The sequence below is a fragment of the Rhinatrema bivittatum genome, chromosome 2, assembly GCF_901001135.1.
Source record: "Rhinatrema bivittatum chromosome 2, aRhiBiv1.1, whole genome shotgun sequence".
Taxonomy (NCBI): domain Eukaryota; kingdom Metazoa; phylum Chordata; class Amphibia; order Gymnophiona; family Rhinatrematidae; genus Rhinatrema; species Rhinatrema bivittatum.
Window position 1 is genome coordinate 211429696 of NC_042616.1, and position 25624 is coordinate 211455319.

General features: G+C 44.2%; 1 protein-coding gene across 8 annotated transcripts in view; it reads left to right on the plus strand.

Annotated features, from left to right (window-relative positions):
* Positions 1 to 25624, plus strand: part of STK31 (serine/threonine kinase 31) — a 482717-nt gene that overhangs the window by 54851 nt on the left and 402242 nt on the right. For 7 of the 8 annotated variants that reach the window (XM_029589101.1, XM_029589104.1, XM_029589105.1 and 4 more), the window contains 3 exons: positions 2327 to 2425; positions 4326 to 4400; positions 23515 to 23673. In XM_029589101.1, coding sequence (XP_029444961.1) covers positions 2327 to 2425; positions 4326 to 4400; positions 23515 to 23673 — 333 coding nt within the window. The remainder of the gene's footprint in view (positions 1 to 2326; positions 2426 to 4325; positions 4401 to 23514; positions 23674 to 25624) is intronic. The other variant, XM_029589107.1, reaches the window with a different exon arrangement.

Sequence of the window (25624 nt, forward strand, 5' to 3'; positions counted from 1 at the left end):
TGGACTATTGTAACACCATCATGCTAGGTCTCCCCTCATCACACACCAAACCATTGCAAATGGTCCAAAATGCCTCCGCCCGTATACTCACTAACACTAGGAGAAGAGAACACATAACCCCTATCCTGATGGACCTTCATTGGCTGCCCATACACTTCAGAATAATCTACAAGGCCATTCTCACCATTTTCAAAAACATCCATCAATTAGCTCCAATCGATCTCCATATCCCCCTCCGATTACACCACTCTACAAGACCGACAAGAGATGCTTACAAAGGTTCACTTCAAGTACCTCCAGCCAAAACTACCAGACACATCACGCTTAGAGATCGGGCATTCTCCACAGCCGGTCCAACTTTATGGAACTCCATTCCCCCGGATCTTAGAATGGAACCCAGCATCTCAACATTCAAGAAAAAACTCAAGACGTGGCTGTTCACGCAGGCATTTCCTAACTCCAACATTATTTAATCTCCCATCAATCAACACGCTTCGCTAGTAATAACGTTAATAAATGTTATTTATTCAATGCTATCTATACTTATATATAATTATCTGATCTTCATTTTCCTTCTCACTCCAAGTTATTGATTTCCTTGTTATATGTAACTGCTTTTTCTGCACTATTGTTCAAATTGTAAAGTTTTATTATTATTACACCCCTGTTTCTTGTGAACCAGCATGATGGGACTATCGTCCTGAATGTTGGTATATAAAAAAACTTAAATAAATAAAATAATAAATATGTTGGGTTTGTGTCCTCGGGGCTTCCACTTCTCAGCCACTGCATGCAAACAGAGGTGAGGTGGTACCTGATCTGGAGTATGTTGATAAGGATATGTCGGATGACTCTGATTTGGGTTTCTCCCATTTGGAAGAGGAGGAAATTGCTCCATATTTGGAGCCACGTAGACTCTGCTCTGATTATTTTAGAGATGTTGCCAAGTCTATTGTCTCAGACTCTGAAGATGCTTGGGGTGACTCTTCAGATGTGACAAAAAAGGACCCCATGCTGGTCATCCTACGCAAGGTGTCATGTTTCTTTTCTCTCCTGGATGTGATTAGTTGATTGACCTTGAATGGAGCACCCCTGAGGTTAACTTCGTAGAGCAGCATGCTTTAGCAGGATTGTACCCTTTGGATCAAAGACGAGGGAACATTGTGATTTCCCGAAGGTAGCTCCCTTGGTAGATGCTGTTACCAAGTGAATCACCATCCTGGTATAAGGAGGGGAAGTTCTAAATGATGCTCAGGATAGACAGATTGAGGCTTACCTTACACAGGCCTTTGCTGCCATGACGAAGAATTTGCAGATTGGGTCTTGTTGCTTCTTGGTAGCTCGGACTAGTTCGAGTTTCTCTTGAGACGCAAGGTGGGGTCTGATGGCAGATCTGTATAGAACCAGGGGCTGCTTTCGTAGCCGATGTGGGCTATGGTGATGACTTTCTGGACAATGCAGACTTATGCTGTTCATTCTTGATGACCTGGTAAGTGACATAACCAGCCCCTGAAATGTGCATGTTAATTCTTTTGGCTGAGCTCTGTGCTAAATTGGGTGGAAGCATGCGTGCTTGGCTGTTAATCAGTGTCTCCACAGTTTGGCTTTTCCAGAGAATGCTGGCAGGCTGATGTCCGGGCAGGGCTACAAGTCCTTGACGTCAGCTTTACTTAATCTCAATCTGCTCTAGATGTGCATAACCCACTTGTGTGGCTTTGCCTGCCTTCCTTAGAAAGGAAATTATCTGCTAAGTAGTAACTTCTCCTTTTCCAACTACCTGTGGTAAATGAAGTTTAGAGTAGTATTTAGCTTATACCTTTTTCATTGGTACCCAAGGTTAGTTAAATTCAGGTACAGTATCATTTATCATAGATTAAGCAACATAGCTTGTTACAGCGTTTTCTCTTCTGAAGATTAAGTAAGGTCACTGTCCTGTAGCACAACCTCTAGCTGTGGGATCATGTGGTCTACTCTCTCAAACTCGTGAGACCTTGTCATGGGTGTTCCTACCAGGAGCTTGTGCTTCGACAGTATAGCTTTTGAGATTAGAGTATGCAGGTCTCTTCACCAGTGACAAGTTGGTGGTCCCAAAGGGAGGGTGTTATAGTAATAGCACTTTTTAAGAATGTTAGTAGTAATCTTTACAAAAAAAAAAAAATGTATGGTGGTCCTTATAAAATGGCAAAGTGAAAAAAAATCCATAAATCTACAGATATAAATAGCATGTATCATGGACATTTAGATTAAGCAACTGAAGAAATATTCTGTAAGCTGGATGTGATTGCTGGGCAAATCTTTTGAATACCATTTGGTGCTTTATTTGTAGAGCATTGAAAGAAACCATGAGATCTCACAGATAACAACTGACTTGGCAAGAATTTGCCCAACAATGAATGCTGTCTTTGGCAATCCTGATCTTGATAAGGTAAGTCACCTCCACAAACCAAGCAATTATAGGAACACAAGTTCTACTTAGCTGCATTTTTGGTTAATCATTTTTATTTTCAACTTTAGCTTGGTTTTAGGGCAATGCTAATTTGATTCTCTATCAGTTAAACTGTTCAAAGGTTGTCAATATCTTAAAAATGCAGTGCTGCTAACAGACATCTAAAAATTATTAGAACAAGAGAAACTCTGAAACTCTTCCATTTTATGCTTCCCAACCTATAGAACATTGGAAAGAATTAAGCAAAAAGGGGGCTCTTTGCTCGTCCAGGGGCAAAATCCCTACCCAAAGAAGGTTTGGAAAGTTTCCAAAATTGGCACGCTGGAAGAAAAAATAGCAGTATCTTGGACAAGTTTGAAAACCAGGAACATGTTTAGTATTTTCCGAGAGTGGGTCTCTCAAACACTCTCCATTGCTTTACTGTGGGAGGCTGCGGAATGTTGGTCACTGCTGCACTCCAAAAGCTCTTTCCAGCAGCCTGGGCTAAAGCAACACAGGCTTACAGATTGGATGGATGATGCCAAAAAAAGCATATTCCAAGCTATAGCCTCTTCTCATATATTCCACATCCACTCTAGCCGCTATATCACTCACTCCTGTCTGACCCCACCCCCACATCATGTGCAAGATAACCCTTGTTCTGCATTTTCACTTATTGAGTTAAGGGATATTTTAGAAGCAATAGCAGAAATGGAGGAGTCTGGCAACCCTGGGAATACTCTAAGGCTTAAAATGAAATTACCTAGCGTGTAGCAGATGGACTCGGGACCAATGAGTATAGTGTACGCCACGTTAGCAGTTGGAGACTGATCAGATTTCAATCTGACCTCAGCCCCTAGTACATATACCCCTGCAGGAAGTGCAGCTCTTCAGTATTTTCAGTCTCCATAGCAGCGTTAGAACCAAATTCAAAGAAGAAAATCCAAATTTAAAGAAGAAACCTCCCTGAAGACAAGCCCCCCTGCCTCCCGGGGCAGCCGGTGGCGAAAGCGGCTTCCAGCAGCCCAGCCAGCAAAGGCGCATGTGCGCACGCCATGACCCGAGCGCCCGGATGGACGTCCAAGGTCACGGCGTGCACTCATGCGCCTTCACTGCTTGAGCGCCCAAATTGGACGTGCGTTCATGCACCTTCGCCGGCGGGGCTGCTGGAAGCCACTTTCGCCACTGGCTGCCCCCGGGAGGCAGGGGAGCTGCGGTGGGTGCCTCGGGAGGAGGGGAGAGAGGACTGGGGATGCTGGAAGCATGCAGTAAGTTTACTTTTGTTACAATTTCTATTTGCTTTAATAACATGTTGAGTCTATTTTCGCCCTGCGCCTTGCTTCGGGAGGGGGGGGGGAGAGAGGACTGGCAATCCCCGATGCCCGAGCGTAGGAGAACCGTCCACTTCCTGGTACCTGTCATTTCAAATGTCATTTGAAATGATAGGTACCAGCGCGCCCAGGATACTGTATAGCGCTCTATACAGTAAAATGGATTGCGCTTCATGGATGCGCTTTGGACGCGGCTTGCATTTGCATCTAATTTAAATACTGTATCGAGCGGTATGTGATCCAAACTGTGCGCGCGGCAAACGAGTGGGCGCCCGGCACTGCCGCACTTTTTCTTACGTGCCCTTACTATATCGGCCTGTTAGTGATTGAGAAGCAGATTTTCTTCAAATGTTCTACAGCTTACAACCACACTTTATTCTGGTTTCTACTCTTGAAATTAAATATTGCTGTACTTCAGCTGTGGAACAGTATTTTAATTATTGGGCTGTGGAGTATGACAGTGCCTGAGCTAGTCTTGCACATTGCCCGGTGTTTGCAGAAGTTCAGTTGTCTTTTATTCAGTTGCAGATATTTGACTTCATATTATTTTACTTTTGTATTGTGCACAGATTTATGGTGGGTTGTTTTCTGAAGACCAGTGCTGGTACCGCTGCAAATTGCAACAAGTGACAAGTGATGAAACGGTATTAAATATTGCAGTATATTTCAGTATTTTAACCATAGAGTATTTTATGATGAAATGAAACTAGATATTAGGGTTGTTGCATGTTTTGCTGCTTTTTTGTTTCCCCCTTTTATGTCTGTACCTTGGCAAAGGCCATCTTTTGCCTTGAAAAGAAGTCATCAAGGAAACTAACCAGAAAGTATACAGAGATTTTTCTGAGGGGTTGGAGTGTTTATTATAGGAATGCAAATTTTATTTAAAATGGATATTACTTGTCACCAGTACCTTGTTTACAACCTGCATGAAAATTCAACCACATTGCATTCTATGGTGATATCTCCTGCAACTCCATGTGAAGTTGCCCCAAAATAATACAGCCTGATTTATTTTTAATTTCCCTGTACATACCCAGATGAGTCCAGACTCCTGTGTTTTGCTTCCCCTCAGCAGATGGAGACAAAAAGTTTTACTGACACTGCCACACGAGGTGCCACCTGCAGTCCCATAGTATCTGTCTCCAGCAGATGGTGGAGATGCAAAGCCTGCAGTCAGAGAGACTTAGACTACAGGATTTATGAGTGCTTGCCTCCCAGGGGGTTGTTAGGTCCTGGTAGGGCCATCTCCCCTGGTTTGTGAGGCAGATGAGCAGGGGATAGGGGACCCTTTGTTGCTTGCTCCTTCATTGCCGGACAGGGCTGAAAACTGGAAGTCTCTGTTCCCTCGCCCTGAAGAACGGACTGAGCCTGCAGCCATTCTTCTTTGAGGGAAGCACTTGTTTTATTACTTAGTTTTTGTGTTTAAAAAGAAAATTAAACAAGGGAGCAAATAGGGGTTGCAGTGGGATGGAATATCTTTACCCCGGCTCTGCTGCTTAAACATTTAAAAAAAAAACCTTTAAAAAAAGTTAAACTTGGTGGTTCAACAAAGCATACCAAACCACCTAAAGAATCAACTAAACATCACCGCCCTCCAATACAACCTCATGATTAAATGAAAATCATCTATGCTTTTCTAAAATAAGAAAACTCATTTATTGATCTTAAGCATGATTTTGTTTACTACTAAGCCTAATAACATGTTATGTTTTACACCCCTTGTCTACCCCCATTATCCCTATAACCCAGGGGTCGGGAACCTGTGGCTCTTTTGATGGCTGCATCTGGCTCGCAGACAAATCTACCTTATAAATGGGCTCTGACCAGCCTGCAAATGCGCAGTAGAGAGCAGCTCTTCTGCGCATGTGCGGGCGAGCACGTCGGTCAGAGCAGAGTGTGCCTGAAAAAATGGCGCTGGGAGGAGCAGTAGCGGTGGTGCGCGCGAGGGAGGGGACCCCCCCCACCCGAGATCTTCCATCTGCACCATCCGAGGGAAGGGGTTGTGGATGAGCTGAAAGGGGAGGAGATTGAGGGAGGGGGGGAAGGAGGAGGAGTGACGAGGGGGGGGAGTGGGAAGGAAATGGACCGAAATGCGTAACGCACACGGGTCGTTGTGAGGTCAGGAAGTAAACTTCCCTCCTTTTAATCAAGTAGTCAGCTAATTGCAGAAATCCTTTTATCAAAGAAGATGGCTAAAAGAAAAAAAGAGGAGTATCGTACTTTTCAGCAAGAATGGACAGAGGAATTCGCCTTTGTGGAGAGAGCAGGTAAAATATAAAGCGGCACTTTGACACATACCATACTACATTTGCATCGAAATATCCTGCGGGGGACAGCAGGAAGAAAGCTTGTCAATAGCTACTGTACAGAGTGCAAGCTAGTCAGCAGCAACTCCATGTTTGGACCCAACAAGGTGACTGGAATTTGGCTAGCTTTGCTGGTGCTCTAGCAATTGTGAGAAACGGAAAGCCATTCCACAGATGGGGAGTATGCCAAAACATTCATGCTTGATGTTGCCAATGAAATTTTTGACGACTTTTCGGATAAAGACAAGATAATCAAATGAATAAAAGACATAACTCTGTCGGCAAGAACTGTTCACGATTGTACCATCATGCTGGCAAATCAAATTGAGGCAACACAAGTGAAGGACATAAATGCAACACAATTATTTTCTCTCGCTTTGGATGAGTCAACAGACGTAAGCCATTTATCCCAGTTCAGCGTGATTGCAAGGTATGCTGTCGGTGATACACTACGTGAGGAAAGTCTTGCTGTTTTGCCTATGAAAGGGACAACAAGAGGGGAGGATTTATTCAAGTCTTTCACTGAGCTTGCTAAAGAAAAAAATCTACCGATGGATAAACTTATTTCGGTGTGTACTGATGGTGCTCCGTGCATGATGGGGGAAAAACAGAGGTTTCGTAGCGCTTCGTGAACATGAAGAGACCCATCCTAAGTTTTCACTGCATCTTTCATCAGGAGGTGCTTCGTGCTCAGATGTGTGGCGAGCAGCTTGGTGAGGTGATGTTGCTGGTCATTCGGGTGGTCAACTTTATTGCCCGAGCTTTAAACGATCGCCAGTTTAAAACACTGTTGGATGAAGTTGGGAATAATTATCCTGGTCTGCTTCTGCACAGCAATGTGCGTTGGTTGTCAAGAGGGAAGGTGCTTAGCAGTTTCGTGGCTTGTCTGAGCGAAATCTGGACTTTTCTTGAAACGAAAAACGTAGAGTATCCTGAGTTAGCTAACACTGAGTGGCTCTAAAGTTCTATCTCGTGGACTTGACTGAACATCTGAACCAGCTCAATGTGAAAATGCAAGGCGTTGGAAATAGTCTTATCCCTTCAACAAGCAGTGTTTGCATTTGAAAACAAGCTAGAACTCTTCATCGCCGACATTGAAACAGGTCGTTTACTATACTTTGAAAAACTGGGAGAGTTTAAAGATGCATGCACAGCAAGTGACCCTGCTCAACATCTTGATGTTCAGCAGCTAGCGGGCTTCACATCTAATTTCCTACAGTCATTCAAAGCGAGCTTAGGAGAATTTCGTGAGTGTGAGTGTGCAGTGGACAGCGCCGACCTGAGTTACATCCCTGGTGTCTCCATCAGAGATTTTGAGCTACAAGCTGCTGACCTGAAGGCCTCAGAAATGTGGGTGAATAAGTTCAAGTCACTGAATGAAGATTTGGAAAGACTTTCACGACAGCAAGTAGAGTTGGCGAGCAAACACAAGTGGGGAGAAATGAAAAAACTTCAACCCATGGACCAGCTGATTGTCAAAACTTGGAACGCGCTTCCCGTCACATACCGCACACTGCAGTGTGTGAGTATTGCTGTACTGACAATGTTTGGCTGCACGGCTGCATGTGAGCAGTCTTTCTCACATCTAAAGAACATCAAGACCAACCTACGATCACATTTAACGGATGGAAGTCTCAACGTCTGCTTGAAGCTTAACCTTACCACGTATCAACCAGACTACAAAGCCATCAGCAAAACCATGCAGCACCAGAAGTCACATTAATGGTAAGAAGTACTTTATTCATCATTGGTTAGCAACAGCATAATGTTATTAAAAAGATTTCAGAAACTTATTGTACTTTAAAAGTGTTGGTCTTACAAGTAAATGTGTACATTTTATGTATTTAGTTTTAAACATATTGTATGGCTCTCACGGAATTACATTTTAAAATATGTGGCGTTCATGGCTCTCTCAGCCAAAAACGTTCCCGACCCCTGCTATAACCTTTAACCTTACTTTTGTAAACCGTTATGATGGCGTTACTTTGACATTTCCGAATGACAGCATATAAAACTCATTAAATAAAAAAATAAAATAAGTGATTGGGCGGCTCAGTTCTCCATTCCTGCGGCGGCTTTTTGTTCTCTCACTGCCCAGTGCCGGATTTCATGCCACATGGTTTGGCTAATGCAGCTTGTGGAGATGCATGATGGCAAATACTTATACTGATGATAACCTTGAATGATAAGATTTTTTCAGTCATATATATAGTGCTACATAAGTTGTATATAGATGTACATATTTTCAACTGTATATAGTTCCTTTGTTGTTCGCAGTTCCTATGTATTCAGTCTACTGCCTTTTCCATCTCCTCTGTCTCCACCCTCTTCTCCCATCCCTCTTACATTTCTTGCCTTTCCCCTTCTCCCCCTCCCCTGTTTATTGTAATTTTCCTCCTTTCTGTTCATTGTAAACCGGCATGATGTGTTTCACGAATGTCGGTAAATAAAAGTTCATAAATAAATAAATGCTCCCAGGGCGCTTCGGGGAGCACAACAGTAAATAAATTGGCCAGGTGCCTTGAGCCTTGGGAGGCTGTCTCTAGCGTGGCAGTCCGCCAGTGATCCCTTCCCGCTAAGCGCGGTAACAGCGGCCATCTTGTTGAACTTCAGGGCTGCCGCACGGACCGCAGAGGAGGATGGGGATTTCTCCCATCCTTTATCTCCGGTGGTGGGGGAGGTCCAAACACAGAGGAGTCCCTTTCAGGAAGTGAGGTGGATCTCCAGGAGCACTCAGATACCTTTTATACTTTCTCTTCAGATTTTCTTTTATTACACAAAGCTTATAAGGCTAGGAAGGCTGCACAGCACAGGGTTGAGCAGGGTGCTTCAGTAAGGCCTGCAAAGAGACCCAGGCCATCCGGGGCTGCGGGGACCATAAGGTTCAGGCGAGTCCTCGGGGCCCTGGCACTACCGCCTGCTGCGAAGAGCTCCAAAGCTTCAGAAGCGGATGATTTGCAAGTGCAAGACCCTCCGGGGTCTGATCTAGATTTTGTGGATCAGGACCCAGATCAGGTGTTTTCGACAAACCTGGCTGTCGACCGTGATCCCCAAGGTGATACGGTTGTTCTAAAAGGAAGAGCTGAGTATAGAGGTCCCACAAGGGGAATCTGACTTGGGAGCAGTGGTTGGCTTAAGGGGGGTCCAATGAGGTCTTTTCCATGTCACGAGTTGGTCAGCGTGTTGCTGTTTAGGTAGTGGGATACTCCTGAAACAGGCCTGAAGGTCAGCAGGGGCAAGGATAAGTTGTATCCTTTGCCAGAGGATACGCTTGAGCTTCTGAAGGTCCCGAAGGTGGATATATCTGTTTCTGCTGTTACTAAGAAGACTACCATTCCAGTTTCCGGTCCTATAGCTCTGAATGACCTTCAAGCTAGGAAGCTGGAAGTGCACCTCAAGAAGACTTTTGAGGTGTCTGCCCTTGGCATTTGAGCTGCTGTGTGTAGTAGTTTTATGTTGAGGGCCAGCTTACGCTGGGTGCAGCAGTTACAAGCTGACAGGTCCTTGTCTGAATCTGAGATGAAACAGCTGGAGCGGCTGGAATCCGTAAGGCGTATAGTGCAGATATCTTGTATGATCTCATCAGGACCTCCTCCATGACTATTGGAAGTTTTGGCCCGGAGATTCCTCTGGTTGAGGAATTGGTCTGCCGACATTTCATCCAAGTCTGTACAGTGTGCTGCGACAGTCAAAAAAGCAAGCAATGTTGGGAATTTATTAGAAAGGGAATGGTGAGTAAAACAGAAAATGTTATGCCTCTGTATCGCTCCATGGTGAAACCGCACCTTGAATACCGTGTAAAATTCTGGTCGCTGCATCTCAAAGATATAGTTGCGATGGAGAAGGTACAGAGAAGGGCGACCAAAATGATAAAGGGAATGGAACAGCTCCCCATGAAAGACTAAAGAGGTTAGGACTCTTCAGCTTGGAGAAGAGAGGCTGAGGGGGGGATATGATAGGGGTGTTTAAAATCATGAGAGGTCTAGAACGGGTAAATGTGAATCTGTTTACTCTTTTGGATAATAGAAGGACCAGGGGGCACTCCATGAAGTTAGCATGTAACACATTTAAAACTAATCAGAGAAAGTTCTTTTTCACTCAACATACAATTAAACTCTGGAATTTGTTGCCAGAAGATGTGATTAGTGCAGTTAGTGTAGCTGGGTTTAAAAGGAATTGGATAGGAGATCACGTGATGTGGTGAGAGCGGTCGGTCGCAACTGATTCCTCTCCGGACGGCTCATCCTGCCCTCGGCCTCTACAACCTTACACCACCCCAGGAGCAGACCCTCAATCGGTGGACCGGGATCCCCACATGTCCATCACCTCTTATGTCAAAGTCGCCATCGAATATGGCACCTAAACTAGCAAAACGGGACAAGGAGCTCCCTAAGGGATCGGATCCCAAGATGGCGCCTGTTTCCCCAGGCTTGGGGACGGGTGACTCCTCCCAGGCGAAGGCTCTGTCTCCCTCTACGGTACAGGCAATCAAGGAAGCGGTGCTCGCGGCTTTGGAGGGAAAGTTAACCGGGATTTCTGATCACCTAGCAGAGCTCAGGGACTCCTTTCAAGAATATGCACCCCGTCTCACTCAGGTTGAAGATCGGACGTCCTCCCTGGAGGACGCGGTATCAGAGCTGCAAGGGAAGGTACTTACCCTGGAAAACAAACTCCAGGAGCAAACTGACAAGGCTGAGGACCTTGAGAATCGAGCTCGGCGCTCAAATATTCGTTTCCTGGGCATCCCGGAGACGTTGGAAGATAACTCTCTCCGTTCCACTTTACTAAAATGGCTGCCGGATGCTTTAGGCCTTCCTGAGTTACACGGGCCACTGGAAATAGAACGCGTGCACAGAATAGGGGCCCGGGGATCGGCGTCATCACGGCCTCGAGTAGTTATGGCGAAGAATCTAAACTTTCGTCATAAGGAACTCCTCATGCAAGCGGCGAGGAAGAGCGAAAACCTACAATTCCAAGGCACTCCCGTGCGCCTAGCCCCTGATTATTCGGCGAAAGTAGCAGCTCAACGAAGGGCTTTCGCGCCTGTTTGCAGTACTTTAATTGCCAAAAAAATACGTTTCGGAATGCAGTTCCCCGCGAAGCTCCGCATTAACTGGGATGGCAAACCTACAATACTGTTGAAGAAGCGACCGCGTTTATTGACTCTCTAAACAAGTGACTTTAAGATACAGGTCTGTTCTGGGGGTTCATGTTTCAATGTTTATCTTTTTGAATTGGAGGCCAGGGGTTGGTATGAGCCGACCGAGCACTCATATTGATCTCTGTTTCAGACTAGGGTCTGAACCGGTTTCGGGAAATGAATATGGGTAGAGGGAATAGGGGGAGGGAAGGGGGGACGGGGTATTGGTAGCATGAAGTATGTGGGAATTTCTGTTGGTTCTTTTACTATCGGCACTTCTTTTTGGAGTCCACTGTTGGAGGGTAGTGGAGACCTAGAGGACTTGGTCAGCTGGGAGCCAGTCCTCTATTTACAATGTGTAAAGTCCCTTTTTCTGAGTTTCTCCTCTGACACACATGGGAAGTAAATGTAGGATCATATCGTGGAATGTGGATGGCATGGGTACCCCTGTTAAAAGGAAAAAAATCTTTCAACATTTAAACAGATTGCGAGTGAATATCGCTTGTTTACAGGAAACACACCTTTCTGCTCTTGAAAGTGGCAAATTATGTATGGAATGGGCTTCTGCTTGTTGTTTCTCGGCAGCCCAGGGTAAAAAGGGCAGAGTGGCCATCTTGATCAGCCACAATACTCCCTTTACCTTTCATCAGGAATTTAAAGATCCTGCAGGCAGGTTTATTTTGGTGATGGGCACATTGGCGGGGAGGGAAGTCACTATCTGCTCACTATATTTATTTATTTTATTTATTTAGAAACTTTTATATACCGGTATTAGTGGGGACATCATACCGGTTCACATGTTAACAGAAGGTTTGGAAATACATTTCAACAGGGAAGGCAAACTGGGCAGGGGGTTAACCTAAGGCAGTAGGAGAATAGATTAAACAACAAGAAATCAACAGGAGGTCATAAGAAGACAACAATGTACAATGTGATTATAATTCCTTAATATAAGGAAAAGGGCGGTCACCTAGGGGGTAAGAGCAATAGAGGGGGAGGGAGGATCTATTCTGTGTAGGCTTGGTTGAACAGGAATGTTTTTAGTTTCTTTTTTAATTTGATAGCACAGGGTTCAAGGCGTATGTGGACAGGTAGGGAGTTCCAGAGGGCGGGGCCGGCAGTGGATAGGGCGCGGTCACGGGTGGAGGAGAGATGAGCTGCTTTCAAGGACTGTACATGTAGAGTACCTTTGTTAGTAGATCTGGTAGCTCGAGAGGACCGGGGGGCAGTGAAGGGGAGGTCAAGCCAGTTGGAGTTGTGTGTGTGTAGATAGATTTGTGTACTATGGTCAGGGTCTTGTAGTGTATACGGGATAGGATGGGAAGCCAATGTAGATCCTTGAGGACAGGGGTGATGTGTTCGTGTATCCGTGTGTTGGTAATGAGCCTTGCGGTGGCATTTTGCAATAGTTGAAGGGGTTTTATAGAGGACAAGGGGAGCCCTAGGAGGAGGGCATTACAATAGTCCAGTTTGGAGGTAAGGGTGGCTTGGATCACTGTACGGAGATCTTGGGTGTATAGCAGGGGTCGGAGTTTCTTAAGAACGTTGAGTTTGAAGAAGCCTGCTTTGAGGATGGAGTTGATTTGAGGTTTCATGCTAAGGTTGGGATCGAGGAGAACTCCAAGGTCCCTAACAGATGGTTGACCTGAGAGGAGGTTAAGTTTGGGGTCATTAGGTAGGAGGTCAGGGGGATGCGAGGAGATGTGGAGGAGTTCCGTTTTTGTCATGTTGAGGGCAAGCTGAAGGTTGGTTGAGGAGGGAGTTGATGGCTGCAAGGCAATTTTCCCAGTGCTCCAGGGCGTCAGATATAGAGTTGTGAATGGGGATGATGATCTGAACGTCATCAGCGTAGAGATAGAATTTGAGTTTAAGGTCGGTGAAGAGCTGGCAGAGGGGGGTGAGATAAATATTGAAGAGGGTTGAGGAAAGAGATGAGCCTTGTGGGACTCCTTGTTGTAAAGGGTGTGAGGCAGATGGGTTGTTTCCAATTTTAACAGAGAACTTTCTGTTTGAAAGGTAGGATTTGAACCAAGCGAGAGCTATTCCTGAGATGCCGATGCTTTCTAGCCGTGTCAGGAGGTGGTGGTGGCTGATGGTATCAAAAGCTGCTGAAATGTCAAGGAGGGCAAGGAGGTAGCTGTGGCCTTGGCCCAAACCTCTGAGGAGGTAGTCGGTTAGGGAGAGGAGTAGTGATTCGGTATTAAAATGTTTCCTGAAGCCAAATTGGGAAACATGGAGGATAGTGTGGTTTTCAAGGTAATCCATGAGTTGTGAATTAACAACTTTTTCCATTAGCTTGGCAATAAGAGGGAGGTTGGAGATGGGGCGGAAATTGGAGGGGTCTTTGGGATCTAGGGAGGGTTTTTTAAGAAGGGGTTTGACGACAGCGTGCTTGAGTGAGTCTGGGACCATCCCATGGGTGAGGGAGCAGTTGATAATGTCTGCTATGGCTCTGGCTATACTGTTTGGGATGGCTATTAGCGCTTTGGTGGGGATGGTGTCGCTAGGGTGAGAGGCTGGCTTAAGTTTACGAAGGAGGCTTATGATTTCCTTAGAGGAAGTGAAGTCAAGTGTGGCCATTGTGGGTTGGGATGAAGAGGGGATGGGAGTTAGGTTGGTAGGGGCACAGTGATTGGAGAGGGGAAATCTGGAGAGGAGGTTGGCGATTTTACTTTGGAAGTAGATGGCCAGTTCCTCACATTTGGTGGCTGCCTCAGAGTCTGGTATGGTATGTGGGATGGGGGTGGTAAGGCTGGCAACATAGGAAAAAAGCACTTTGGGGTTGAATTTATAGTCATGGATTTTTTTTGAGTAGAAGTCACGCTTGTGTTTGAGTGTAGATAGTCTGTATTTGTGTAAGACTGTTTTGTAGCTGGAAGAATGTTGCGGGGTAGGGTCCTTGCGCCATTTTCTCTTTCTGTCTGAGATTGCTTTTTAGGATTTTTAGCTCTTGGGTGTACCAGGGCTTGGAGGGTTTCGCAGAGGAGTTTATGACTCGTTTAGAGAGAGGGCATAGTTTATTAGCTATGTCTTCTGTAAGGCTGTTCCAGGACGCTAAGGCTGTGTCGGGGTCTGAGCAGAGTAGATTTGGTAAGGACAAGGGTAGTGCGTCTGTAAGTTCGTCGCTGGGGCAGGTTTTTCTAGATATTATGGTAGTGTGAGATGTATGGTTACTAGGAAGGGGTCTCATGGCAGAGAGTCGGCTTTCAATGAGGCAGTGGTCGGACCAAGGCACTGGAGTGCAGGTATGTGTGTTGGTGGTCTGGAAGCTAGAGTTGATAAACATCAGGTCTAGCGTATGGCCAGCTTTATGGGTTGGGGATACTATGATTTGGCGGAAGCCTATGGCAAGGAGGGATTGAATGAAGGTGTCGCAGGATGCAGTGGGGGGGAGGGAATCAACATGGAGATTAAAATCTCCGAGGATGATGGAGGGGGTGTCGGTTTTTATCCATTCCATAACAAATTCAATAAAGGGAGAAGGGTTGGACTCAAGGATGGTAGGGGGGGGCGTAAACAAGACAAATTTGCAGGGCATCTGCCCTAAATAGACCTATTTCGAGTTTGGGTGGGGTGGCTATGCTGATGGGCTTGAGGTTGAGGAATTTTTTAGCTGCTGGGAGGATTCCACCTCTTTTTTTTTTTTTTTTTTTTTTTTTTTTTTTTTTTTTTTGGGTCGGTGGATGGGGAAGATGTCATAAAGGGTGGCTGGGAGTTGGTTTATATGAACGGTGTCTGAATCTTTGAACCATGTTTCAGTGACTGCACAGATGTCTGGTGTACAGTCCGTGAGTAGGTCATTGAGGATTGGCGTCTTTTTTGATAGGGATTGAGCGTTGATAAGAATAATAGAGAGGGTGGTGAGGCCGAGGAATTGGGTGCGAGGTAAGGATAGGGATGAGGGATTTGCGGAGAGGGTGGGGGTGGCGGGGGAGGAGGGGGAGGGGGAGGTATTCTGGCGAGTGGGTGGTGGATGCGAGGGATTGCGTAGGCAGCCATAGTGGCACCGTTTGTAGTTAGGTGGGGTGGTGTAGTGGGGGTTTGGGAGGAGAAAGGAGGAGGGTAGTGGGGACGGGTGCAGTAGGGGTGTTATTTAATATACAGTGCAGCAGGTTACATACAATGAAATAATGTACATCTGGTAACAGGTATGTAGAGCAGAGAATGGTGTAGATTGAAATGCTCACCAAGTGGCGACAGTTGTGAGGGAGATAGTCCGGTTGTAAGCTGGTGGTGGCTGCGAGGAACTTTCACTGCATCAGCGTCTTTCCTTGTCCGGGGTTCAAGGAACCGGGTGGGTCTTGGTAGAGGACTAACAGGCAGCGCTGCTTCAAGGCAGAGGGATTGCAGAGTGATGAACGGAGGGACCAGGGTAGAGGCTCCAGGGTCCTTCAGGGGCTGCCCGAAGGGGCGCACAAAGGGGCGGGCCCCTTTGTCGCACTCCTTCGGCGCGCAACGCATGGCGCGCGGCGCCGGAGCTGCAGGCACTTTTAAGGAGCCTCAGGGCCCCTGCTCCAAATGTGTATGACCCTGTTTTTCTTACCCATTTATCCACGACACTCTTGACTAAATCAAAAGGGGAGCTACTATTAGTCGGGGATTTTAATAGCGTTGTTAGCAGCGCATTGGACAAATCGCAACTGCCTAGAAGTTAGACATACCTCCGACTCCTATGTCAGGCAATTGTGTAAGCGCTTAGCTCTTATTGATATCTGGCGCACTTTACACCCAGAAGTCCGGGAATATACGCATGTCTCTAGGGCACACGCAACTATGTCCCGACTTGATTACATTCTTATCCCTACCACTCTTTTCTCCAGCATTGCGGGGGCGGATATTGGCTCTATTGTCATCGCTGATCATGCCCCAATTTGGGTGGATGTGTGGCTGTCCCCATCGCGCTCTAGTCATAAATTTTGGAGGTTCCCGGGCCAGCTCATGGAGGATAGGGAGTTCCATCGTTATTTAACTGACAAATGGGAAGACTACTCCATTAATAATGCTCAGCATGGAGATGACCCTGCCTTATTTTGGGAGGCAAGTAAGGTGGTTCTCCGGGGGGAGGTGATTGCCTATTCAGCCCTGAAACGGAATAAGTTAAATGCCGCCATACTGCGGTTAGACAGTGAGTTGCAGGCGGCTAAGCAGACCCTGGCTAGGGATCCCACAGTTGAAAATAAGGAGGGTTATAGAGCATGTCTTACAGCTTTAAATGCTCATTTGCATGCTCGTGCTCAACGCTCTTTGAAGGCCTCGGAGCACTTTTTCTTCCGCTATGGCAACAAATCCAGCAAGCTGTTGGCTCGGCTGGTGGCGACCAAACGGAAAAAGACTTTCATTGGTAGCCTAACTTCCTCGGCAGGCATAACCTCTCACACGAGTAAGGATATATGTGAAATTTTTCGCTTATTTTATGAACGCCTGTACAGCGAGGACAGATTGGGGGGGAAAGAGGATGAAAACCGGTTTTTTCAAGGTCTACAGTTGCCCCAGATTACACCTCTACAAACCGAGATCTTGAATAGACCTATCTCAGTGGGAGAAGTACAGGGCGTAATTAAAACCTGTAAATCATAAAGCTCCAGGTCCCGATGGCCTTACCTCTGAATACTACAAAATCTTGGGTCCTTCCCTTGCTACCTCTATGGCATCCTTTTTTAATAATGCCTGGGCCATCCAACGCTTTCCTGCCAACTTTAACCGAGCTTACATCACGGTGTTACCTAAGCCGGGCAAGGACTCTCTTCAGGCGTCATCCTATCGTCCGATTTCTCTGTTAAACACGGACCTCAAAATCTATGCCCGAATTTTAGCGATCCGCCTGAACTCGGTCTTGCCCGGCATCATATCCCCGTATCAGGCGGGTTTTGTGAGTGGTCGAAATGCGGGGGCCCATGTCATACGGCTTCTCTCTGCTATCGAATCCTCCCACCATTGTCAAATTGAATCGATGGCTGTCGGGTTCGATTCGGAGAAGGCCTTTGACCGGGTCTCTTGGGAATATATGTTTTTGGTCCTGCGCAGATTTGGGTTCCCTGACCATCTTATCCAAGCCATATCCATTCTATATACCACCCCGGTGCCCAGATAATAGTAAATGACTCTCTCTCAGACGGGTTTCAGATTGCACGAGGAGTCCGTCAGGGGTGCCCTCTGTCACCCATATTGTACATCCTGTCTCTGGACCCCTTACTCCATAAACTAGCAGAGGCGCCTACAATCCAAGGGCTCCAGTACCATAAGACTTCTTTTAAGGTGGCTGCGTTTGACGATATGCTGATTTTCCTTAGCAATCCAGCTGTATCCTTACCGCATGTGTTAAACATTCAAGCTAACTTTGGGAGGTTCGCGGGCTTAAAGGTTAACGTGGACAAGTCTGAGGCATTAGATGTCTTAGGTACATTACAACATAACTGGTCAGGTGTATTTCCGTTACGCTGGGTCTCCCACTCTCTCAAATATTTAGGGGTTCATATCCCGGCCAACCCTAACCAGCTATATGGGTTAAACGTTATTCCCCTTAAATCAAAGTTACTTAAAAACCTCTCCGCCTGGCAGGGGTTGCCTTTATCTTTGTCTGGGAAAATATTACTTCTCAAGATGATGGAAATCTCGAAATGGCTGTACTTGTTTCATATGTTACCCATATGGTTGAAGAAGAAGGACATCTCTGACATTCATAAGGGTATTACCTCATACTTGTGGAATGGTAAAAGAGCTCGCATCCCGTTACAGGTGCTTATGTCCTCCAAACCGGATGGCGGTTTTAACTGTCCAAATTTGGAAAACTACAATTATGCTAGTCTTCTGCGTCATGTCAAAGATTGGGTCTACGATCTCTCCTGCTACTCTCCTATGGACCTCTACAAAAACTGGTTCTCTCCTCACGCTCCTGGAGCCGTTTTACAGCTTCAAGATGCCCAACTTCCAACTTACATTGTGCGCAGTGTGGTGGTTCGCCCTATCCGTTTGGCCTGGAAGGCTCTCTGTCGCAGGATGCAGATATCTACGGGGCCTCAAGCTAATCTGCCTATCCGTGGATGTATGCTGTTTCCACCGGGTCTGACTTATGTCCTTTTTCAACGGTGGTATCACATGGGTCTTAAGTTTATGCACCAGCTGTTCAATGAAGATGAGCAACCTCCACAGTTATACAGCTTCACTGCACTGCAATCTCGTTTTCCTATACCCAATGCGGATTTCTTTGGATATTTACAACTCAGGCATTTTTTACTTCAACAAAGCCTTCACTCAGACTTTCTTCTCCATCACGGCGCTGTACGGACTTTCTTATTGGGAGCCGATGGCAAACGAAGTTCATGCTCTCAATTCTATGCTGCCTTAGTATGTTTAACTCCGGGGCATGTCTTGGACTCAGTAGCAAAAAAATGGAACCAGATGTTTTCGGTAAATCTTGCTCGTCCTCTTCTTAAGCGTTGCTTCCTGAAGATACCAACTTCGGTTTAAACTGTTTTGTTACGCGACAAATCCTACAAATTTCTCCATCACGCCTTCTGCTCCCAAAAGCAGGCTTTCTATATGGGCCTTACGCAGAATAGGAACTGTGACAGATGTCATCAGCAGAACCCTGATTTCGGCCATTGTTTCTGGGCGTGCTCCAGCCTGCAGCCCTTCTGGGGAGACTTACAACGCTTAATACATAGACTATGGGACTGTGTTTTACCTTTGGACCTTGGGTGAAATCCCTGAGCAGGTTCTGATTCCCACGGCTACCCAGTCGTTGTTCTTTGACAAGGTGTGTTTAATTGCCAGAGACTCTATTTTGGCCCAATGGACAACTTCAACTCCATCATTCTCTCTAGTCTGGCAGGGGAAGTTTCATAAACTACTCCACTGGGAACTGTTGACTGCGAAGCAAAAATCGCCTGCACAATATGCTAAGGTTTGGCGAACCTGGGAGTCCTATGTGGCCCTTCTTCCTGTTCAGGAGAGGGCACTACTACCTGTGCGCTGAAACTTACACTTTCTTCTGGACTTTTGCAATATATCCTCCTCTGGGGGTTTCATAGCCAGGGCCTGTTGGATGGGCATAACATGTCCTAGGGGACCCCACTTGGCCGGGCTGTGCTATGTTAAGTTCCTGTACCTGACCCCTATCCCATTATCCACGATATGGAGCCAAAGTTTTTCCTATATTACCTCCTCTCAGGTTTTACAGTCAGGTTTTACAGTACGATTTCTGCTGATAGTGTTTTCTTTTCCATGATGTTTCCCTGTTATGTATATGGTTCATACTAGATGCTACAGATGACTTTGGGTGGGTGGGGCAGGGGGGAACTGTCTTTCGGGGATAAAATATAAAAAAAAACAGTTCACAGTCTAAAATTGTTCTGTTCAGAGAGCCGGATTTTGGACCGGTCATGTATGCCTATGTTGTTGGATTCATTATGGTTTCATTTCACTATGTAATTTTATATTTTGCATTTATGGTTATGGCTCATGTGAAATGTTTTTCTTTGATTGTGACTGAATAAAAATTATTACACAAAAAAAAAGAATTGGATAAGTTCTTGGAGAAGTCCATTACCTGCTATTAATTAAGTTGACATAGAAAAATAGCCACTGCTATTACTAGCATCAGTAACATGATAGACTTAGTTTTTGGGTACTTGCCAGGTTCTTTTGGCCTGGATTTGCCACTGTTGGAAACAGGATGCTGGCCTTGATGGACCCTTTGTCTGACCTAGTATGGCATGTTCTTATGAATAAAGACAACAGAAAATTCTCACCTTAGCTTCAAGGCTTACATAGGTAAAGTGAACAGCATAGCAGATACTTCTGGTAAGGAGGATTAAAGAGCTAGTCAAAAATGGCACGAAAACGTAAGGTCACATGATGATAGCAGTCTGAGGAATCAGAAATGTCAGAGAAGGGGGGGTCACATGTCAGAGGCTGTCAAAGTGACAGAACAAGGCATAGCTGACAAAATGCAGGCAGAAACAGATTAGAAAAATACTGACCAGCCCATGTCTAAATTGATTCTATGCGGAGACAATGTTCAATGTGTGAATCCATTCGAGCTCATACTGGTGAAGTACCTGAGAGAAATTACCTCCACAGGTGGAGGGAGAGATTTTGTCAATAAAAATACCCAACCAACCAAACCAAAAATAGCTCATCGGGTGTATGTGCTTCCTTCCAATGCTGAACCAAAGATAAAATTCTTGCGAGCATGGCAAAAGACAGGAAGAGTGCTCGAAAGTGCAGGTATGTATCAATTGCACAGTTTTACCAATGTAAAACAGAGAACAAGGGCAGCGAATAGCCTAAATTACTCCCATAGTGAAGCAATCGGAAAAGACCCTTAACTGTACTGGTTTATGTAAAGAATGTTGCAGGAAAGTGGAAACAGTAAGAGAGGACAGGCTCTGCAGTTCCCACAAGCAGTATGACCAAAATGTGAAGAAGGTGGTGGAGTGTGTTTTCGATATATGGAGGATACCAACATCTCCCATAAGTTATGCTCGTGCCGAAAAGTGAAACTAAGATGTCTTCGCAAAACTGGTAAGGGGCTTAGGCAGGACCAGTGAAGTAGTCATATGATGTTACAAATATACCGGCAGGTAGGAGAGAAGTAATACCCAAGTGAAAGTGTCAGATTAATTTAGGGAAGTATTTGAAAAAATAGATTTGTGAGTGTTTAATGACCGAATGCAGATAGCCATGACACACACAATCATTAAACATTGATCCTTCCTGAGAATACTGCCATTTGGGTCAGGTCTTAAAAGCAGCCTAGACCATCTCATGCAGCATGAGGGTAGCTTTAGTAGGTTTCACTTGTCTGTATGTCAGATAAGGAAGGAGAAATGTAATATTGTCTAATTCCCTATCTTGCATCCTGCCATATTGGTCTAGATTGGCAAAAGTATGGAAATTAGAGGAATTTTTTTTTTTTGGGGAGAACAGAAGGAAACGGGGTCATGTTAGTCTCTCTTCCTTTCTTCTGGAAGCCTTGGATTGACTCTTTCTAAAAAAAAGCTAATTAAAGTTATGTTTACTGATTTGATGATCAGTTGATTAGCTTTGACAGAGCTGTACTGACCAGGTTTACTGCTGCACCAGCTCATGTACTGTGAGTGATACTGAAAACTTGTAGTTTTCTATCTCTACCTTCTGGTAGGGAGTCATAACCCATTTGTCTGGATTGGTATGGCAGAATTCAAAGAAGGAACAAATGTTGAGTACTTATCTGAGTTATGACCTTGCTTTTATTGAAGTGGCAGAAATTGAATGTGAGTACATGATCATTTGTTTTAGTTCATTTGTTTTGATTTTTTTAAATAGTCTATAAGTATGGTAGTATATAATATTATTTTTATTTATTTAACAGTTTTATATACCGAAATTCTTGTAAGAGGTTACAAATCAGTTTGGTTTACATTGAAAAGTAACAGTGCTTCCGAAAATGAAAGCAATTACATTGAACAGTAACAGAGCTTCAGAAGCGAACAATTACCAAGAACTAGGGATTACAGTAAAATCAAGCCGATAACATTGATACAGAAACCGTGTATCGGAGAGAGTAAATATAATACACACTTGAAAGCATAGGCTAAGATCTTCAAAACTACGAAACAGCAAACTAGGGATTGACGATAACAATGGATAGCAAAGACAATATCAAGGAAACTGAGGGGATATCAGGGTGTCACTCTACAAAATAATAAGAGGCTGGTGGGGTTAAGATTAGGTATGAGAACTGTAGTGAAAGGCAAACAGAACCTTAGTAGTGGAGCTAAATCTGGACATGAGTTTTTAGACTAAAGCGATATAAATGATAGTAAGAGTCAAAAGTACTACTCATGATCGAGCAGGTTTTAATTCAGAAGATTATTTGAATAGGAAAAGGCCTGATTAAACAACCAGGTTTTGAGTCTTTTCTTAAAAGTGACCGGGCAGTGTTCAAGCCGAAGGTCTGGGGGAAGAGAGTTCCAGTGTTTTGGACCAGACACTGAGAGGGCTCTCATTCCTAAATTTGTTTTTAGAAAAGGAACCTGGAGGGTGTCTTTATATGCTGCTCTTACTGGCCTGGATGGTAAATGCCGTCTAAGAGGGATCTTGAGTTCCAAAGGTGTGATGTTGAATATCGCTTTGTGTGTGATGGTTAGAGCTTTGAACAGGATTCTGTAGTTGATAGGGAGCCAGTGGAGGATCATGAGGATAGGGGTGATGTGGTCCCATTTTTTGGATCTGGTTAGAATTCTGGCTGCGGCATTTTGCACCATCTGTAATGGCTTGATGGTATTTGCAGGGAGGCCAATCAGAAGAGAGTTGCAATAGTCTATTTTTGAGAAGATGATTGCCTGCAGTACTGTACGGAAGTCGTGGAAGTGGAGGAGAGGTCTAAGTCGTTTTAGAACTTGGAGTTTGAAAAAGCAGTCCTTGGTAGTGTTGATGAAGCTTTTGAAGTTGAGTTGTTTATCCATGAGGACTCCCAAATTTCTGACTTGGGAGGAGAAAGTGGGAAGGGTTGCAGGATGGGGGTTAGACGGTATGAAATTGCCGTCGTGCGAGATAAGTAGATATTCTGTCTTTTTTTGTGTTCAGGATCAAGTTGAGGCTTGATAGAAGGTTGTTTATGGACTTGAGGCAGGTGTCCCAGAACTTGAGGGTTTTGTTTAATAATTCGGTGATAGGTAAGAGAATTTGTACGTCGTCCGCGTACAGATAGAAGATTAGATTAAGATTGGAGAGGAGATGGTAGAGAGGGAGGAGGTAAATATTGAAGAGGGTTGGGGATAGTGAAGAGCCTTGGGGAACTCCCAGCATAGAGCAGACAGGTGGGGATTCTTCATTGTTGTTTTTGACCTTGTAGGTCCTGTTTAATACCCAAGAATTGCAGTTGAGCAGAGTAGAAATGAAAGAAAATAAGATTAAACTTCTCCTTTTGCATATGGTTTTACATGTGTGAAATTTTCTCAAATTGTAGTTGTGACTGTGATTATAGAATTATGCAAAACAGCTCATTAACTGAGTATATAGTAAAATTGTGCTAAAATAGCCCGCTGAACCAGATTTTATGAAATATTTAACTATGCCTCAATAAGATGTAGCTAGTTTTTGTAAAGAAGTTTGTTGCAAAACTGAGATTTTGTGACTGGGCTTATTTGCATAGAAGTCTTGGTAGCAAAATTATAATACACAAAAACTTTCTCCCTTTAATATTCTGCTTGCGAAACATGGCATTTATATTTGTGAACACTCCTTCTGGATTTTCAGTATTTGTGTGGTGTTTGTGCCCAGCATAGTACTGTTTTTTAATATATTCTTTGATTTTTTGTCTTTCAGTGCACAGTCATATATATTGACTATGGAAACTCTGAGACCTTAAACAGGTCAAATATAGTTGAACTTCCTGAAAGTTTGCAGTTCCCTAGTATTGCCAAAAAGTACAGACTCTGGGGGCTGCAACTTCCATCAAATATGGAGTTATCCCAGTTTGCCAAAGTAAGTAATTTAATTGTTCATTGGGTGTTTTGTATTCTTCACTGGCATATCAAGGGCATTTGGTGATTTTCTCTTACATTCATTTAACACATTGTTTTGCTATTTTTCCCAATTACATATACTTTATTCTTACCTTGTTACATGCTTGCCACAATTTTATGAACTGTCAGATGCACATTTCAAAAGAAATTTTCTATAAGTGCTGGCCACTGTAAATGGAGATTGTTTTTGTAACTTTTTTCAGTTGTATAGAATCTCATGCAGTGAAATTCAAGAAGACTATAATCTTTATTTATAAAATGTATAGCCCACCAATTCATAGATCTCAGCGGTTTACAATATACACAGTATTAAACATAACACAATATAATATTCACATGTAACATTTAAACAGACTGTATAAAAACATACATACAAGGTGCAGTGACTTATTCTGAACCAGATATATATCACAGTGGCCAAGCACGGATGTGACCAAAAGAGTAAATTAGACTTGAAATGGAGAAGACAGATGTGATTTCAGAAGTTTTCTGAACCGCAATAGATCATTTTCTGCCTTAAGGACATCTGGGAGTTCATTCCATAGTTGATAGCCTGCAGCATTAAACATTAAATGGTCGCGACATTGTGCAAATCGGATCTTTTTAAAATTGGGGACAACCAGCAGACCTTTTGATGCAAATCATAAGGAATGGGTAGAGCAGAAGAATACAGGTTGGGGGAAAACTACTAGATGCAAGGTCTTTAATAGATTTAAATCTATCAGTCAGATTTTAAATATAATGTTCTAGCATATAACATAAATTGCCATACTGGGTCAGACCAAGGGTCCATCAAACCTAGCATCCTCTTTCCAACAGTGGCCAATCCAGGCTACAAATACCTGGCAAGTACCCAAACACTAAATAGATACCATGCTACTGATGCTAGTAATAGCGGCTATTCTCTAAGACAACTTGATTAAAAGCAGTCAAGTTCTTGGAGGAGAAGCCCATTATCTAAACCTTTTTTAAACACAGCAACACTAACTGCACTAACCACATCCTCTGCAACAAATTCCAGAGCTTAATAGGTCGTTGAGTGGAAAAGAATTTTCTCTGATTAGTTTTAAATGTTCTACTTAACTTCATGGAGTACCCCCTAGTCATTCTATTATCCGAAAGAGTAAACGGATTCACATTTGCCTGTTCTAGATCTCATGATTTTAAAGATCTTTATCATATTTTCCCTCAGCCGTCTCTTCTTAAAGCTGAACAGTCCTAACCAGTAAAGTTCTACTAGAGTTGGAGAGATGTGCACATGTAAAGGAATGCCAGAGACCAAATGGGCTGCAGAGTTCTGGATGGGCCTGTAAGGCCTGCAGTGTAGACTGAAGTGATCTTAGGTAGAAGGAATTGCAGTAGTCTAGAGATGATAGAATTAGTCTTTGTGACAAAGAAATCGGAGGTGTTCAATAATGGTTTTAATAGTGCGGTGCATTCGAACTTAAACAGCTATGAACCGGTGACTGTATTTGTGGGCATAGAGAGACAGTAGAATCTAGGATGACACCTAAATCTCAAGGTTCAGATTTGATTTGAATATTAACATCTTTAAAGGAATTAATCTGTTTGTGAAAAAGTGTCTTACCAAGATTTAGTACAAGGCTGTTACATGATGCAGTGAAAAACAGAGCAAATGTTTGTCGACTTCAGCAGAAAACAGAAGTGATAGGGAAAAAAATTGTAAGTCATCAGCATACAGTTTGTTGGCGATATCAAGCTGATAAACAAAACCCAGAGATTCAAGACAACCCAAAAGGATGTGGTGTCGAAAGCTGCAGACAAATCAATAAGGATCAAGAAATATTTAAGTCCCTTGTCAAACTCTTCCCTAATCATATCAAAATTAGGGAAACAGGATCTCTGTATTATGATGTGGACTGAACCCAAACTGAGAATCATGAAGTATG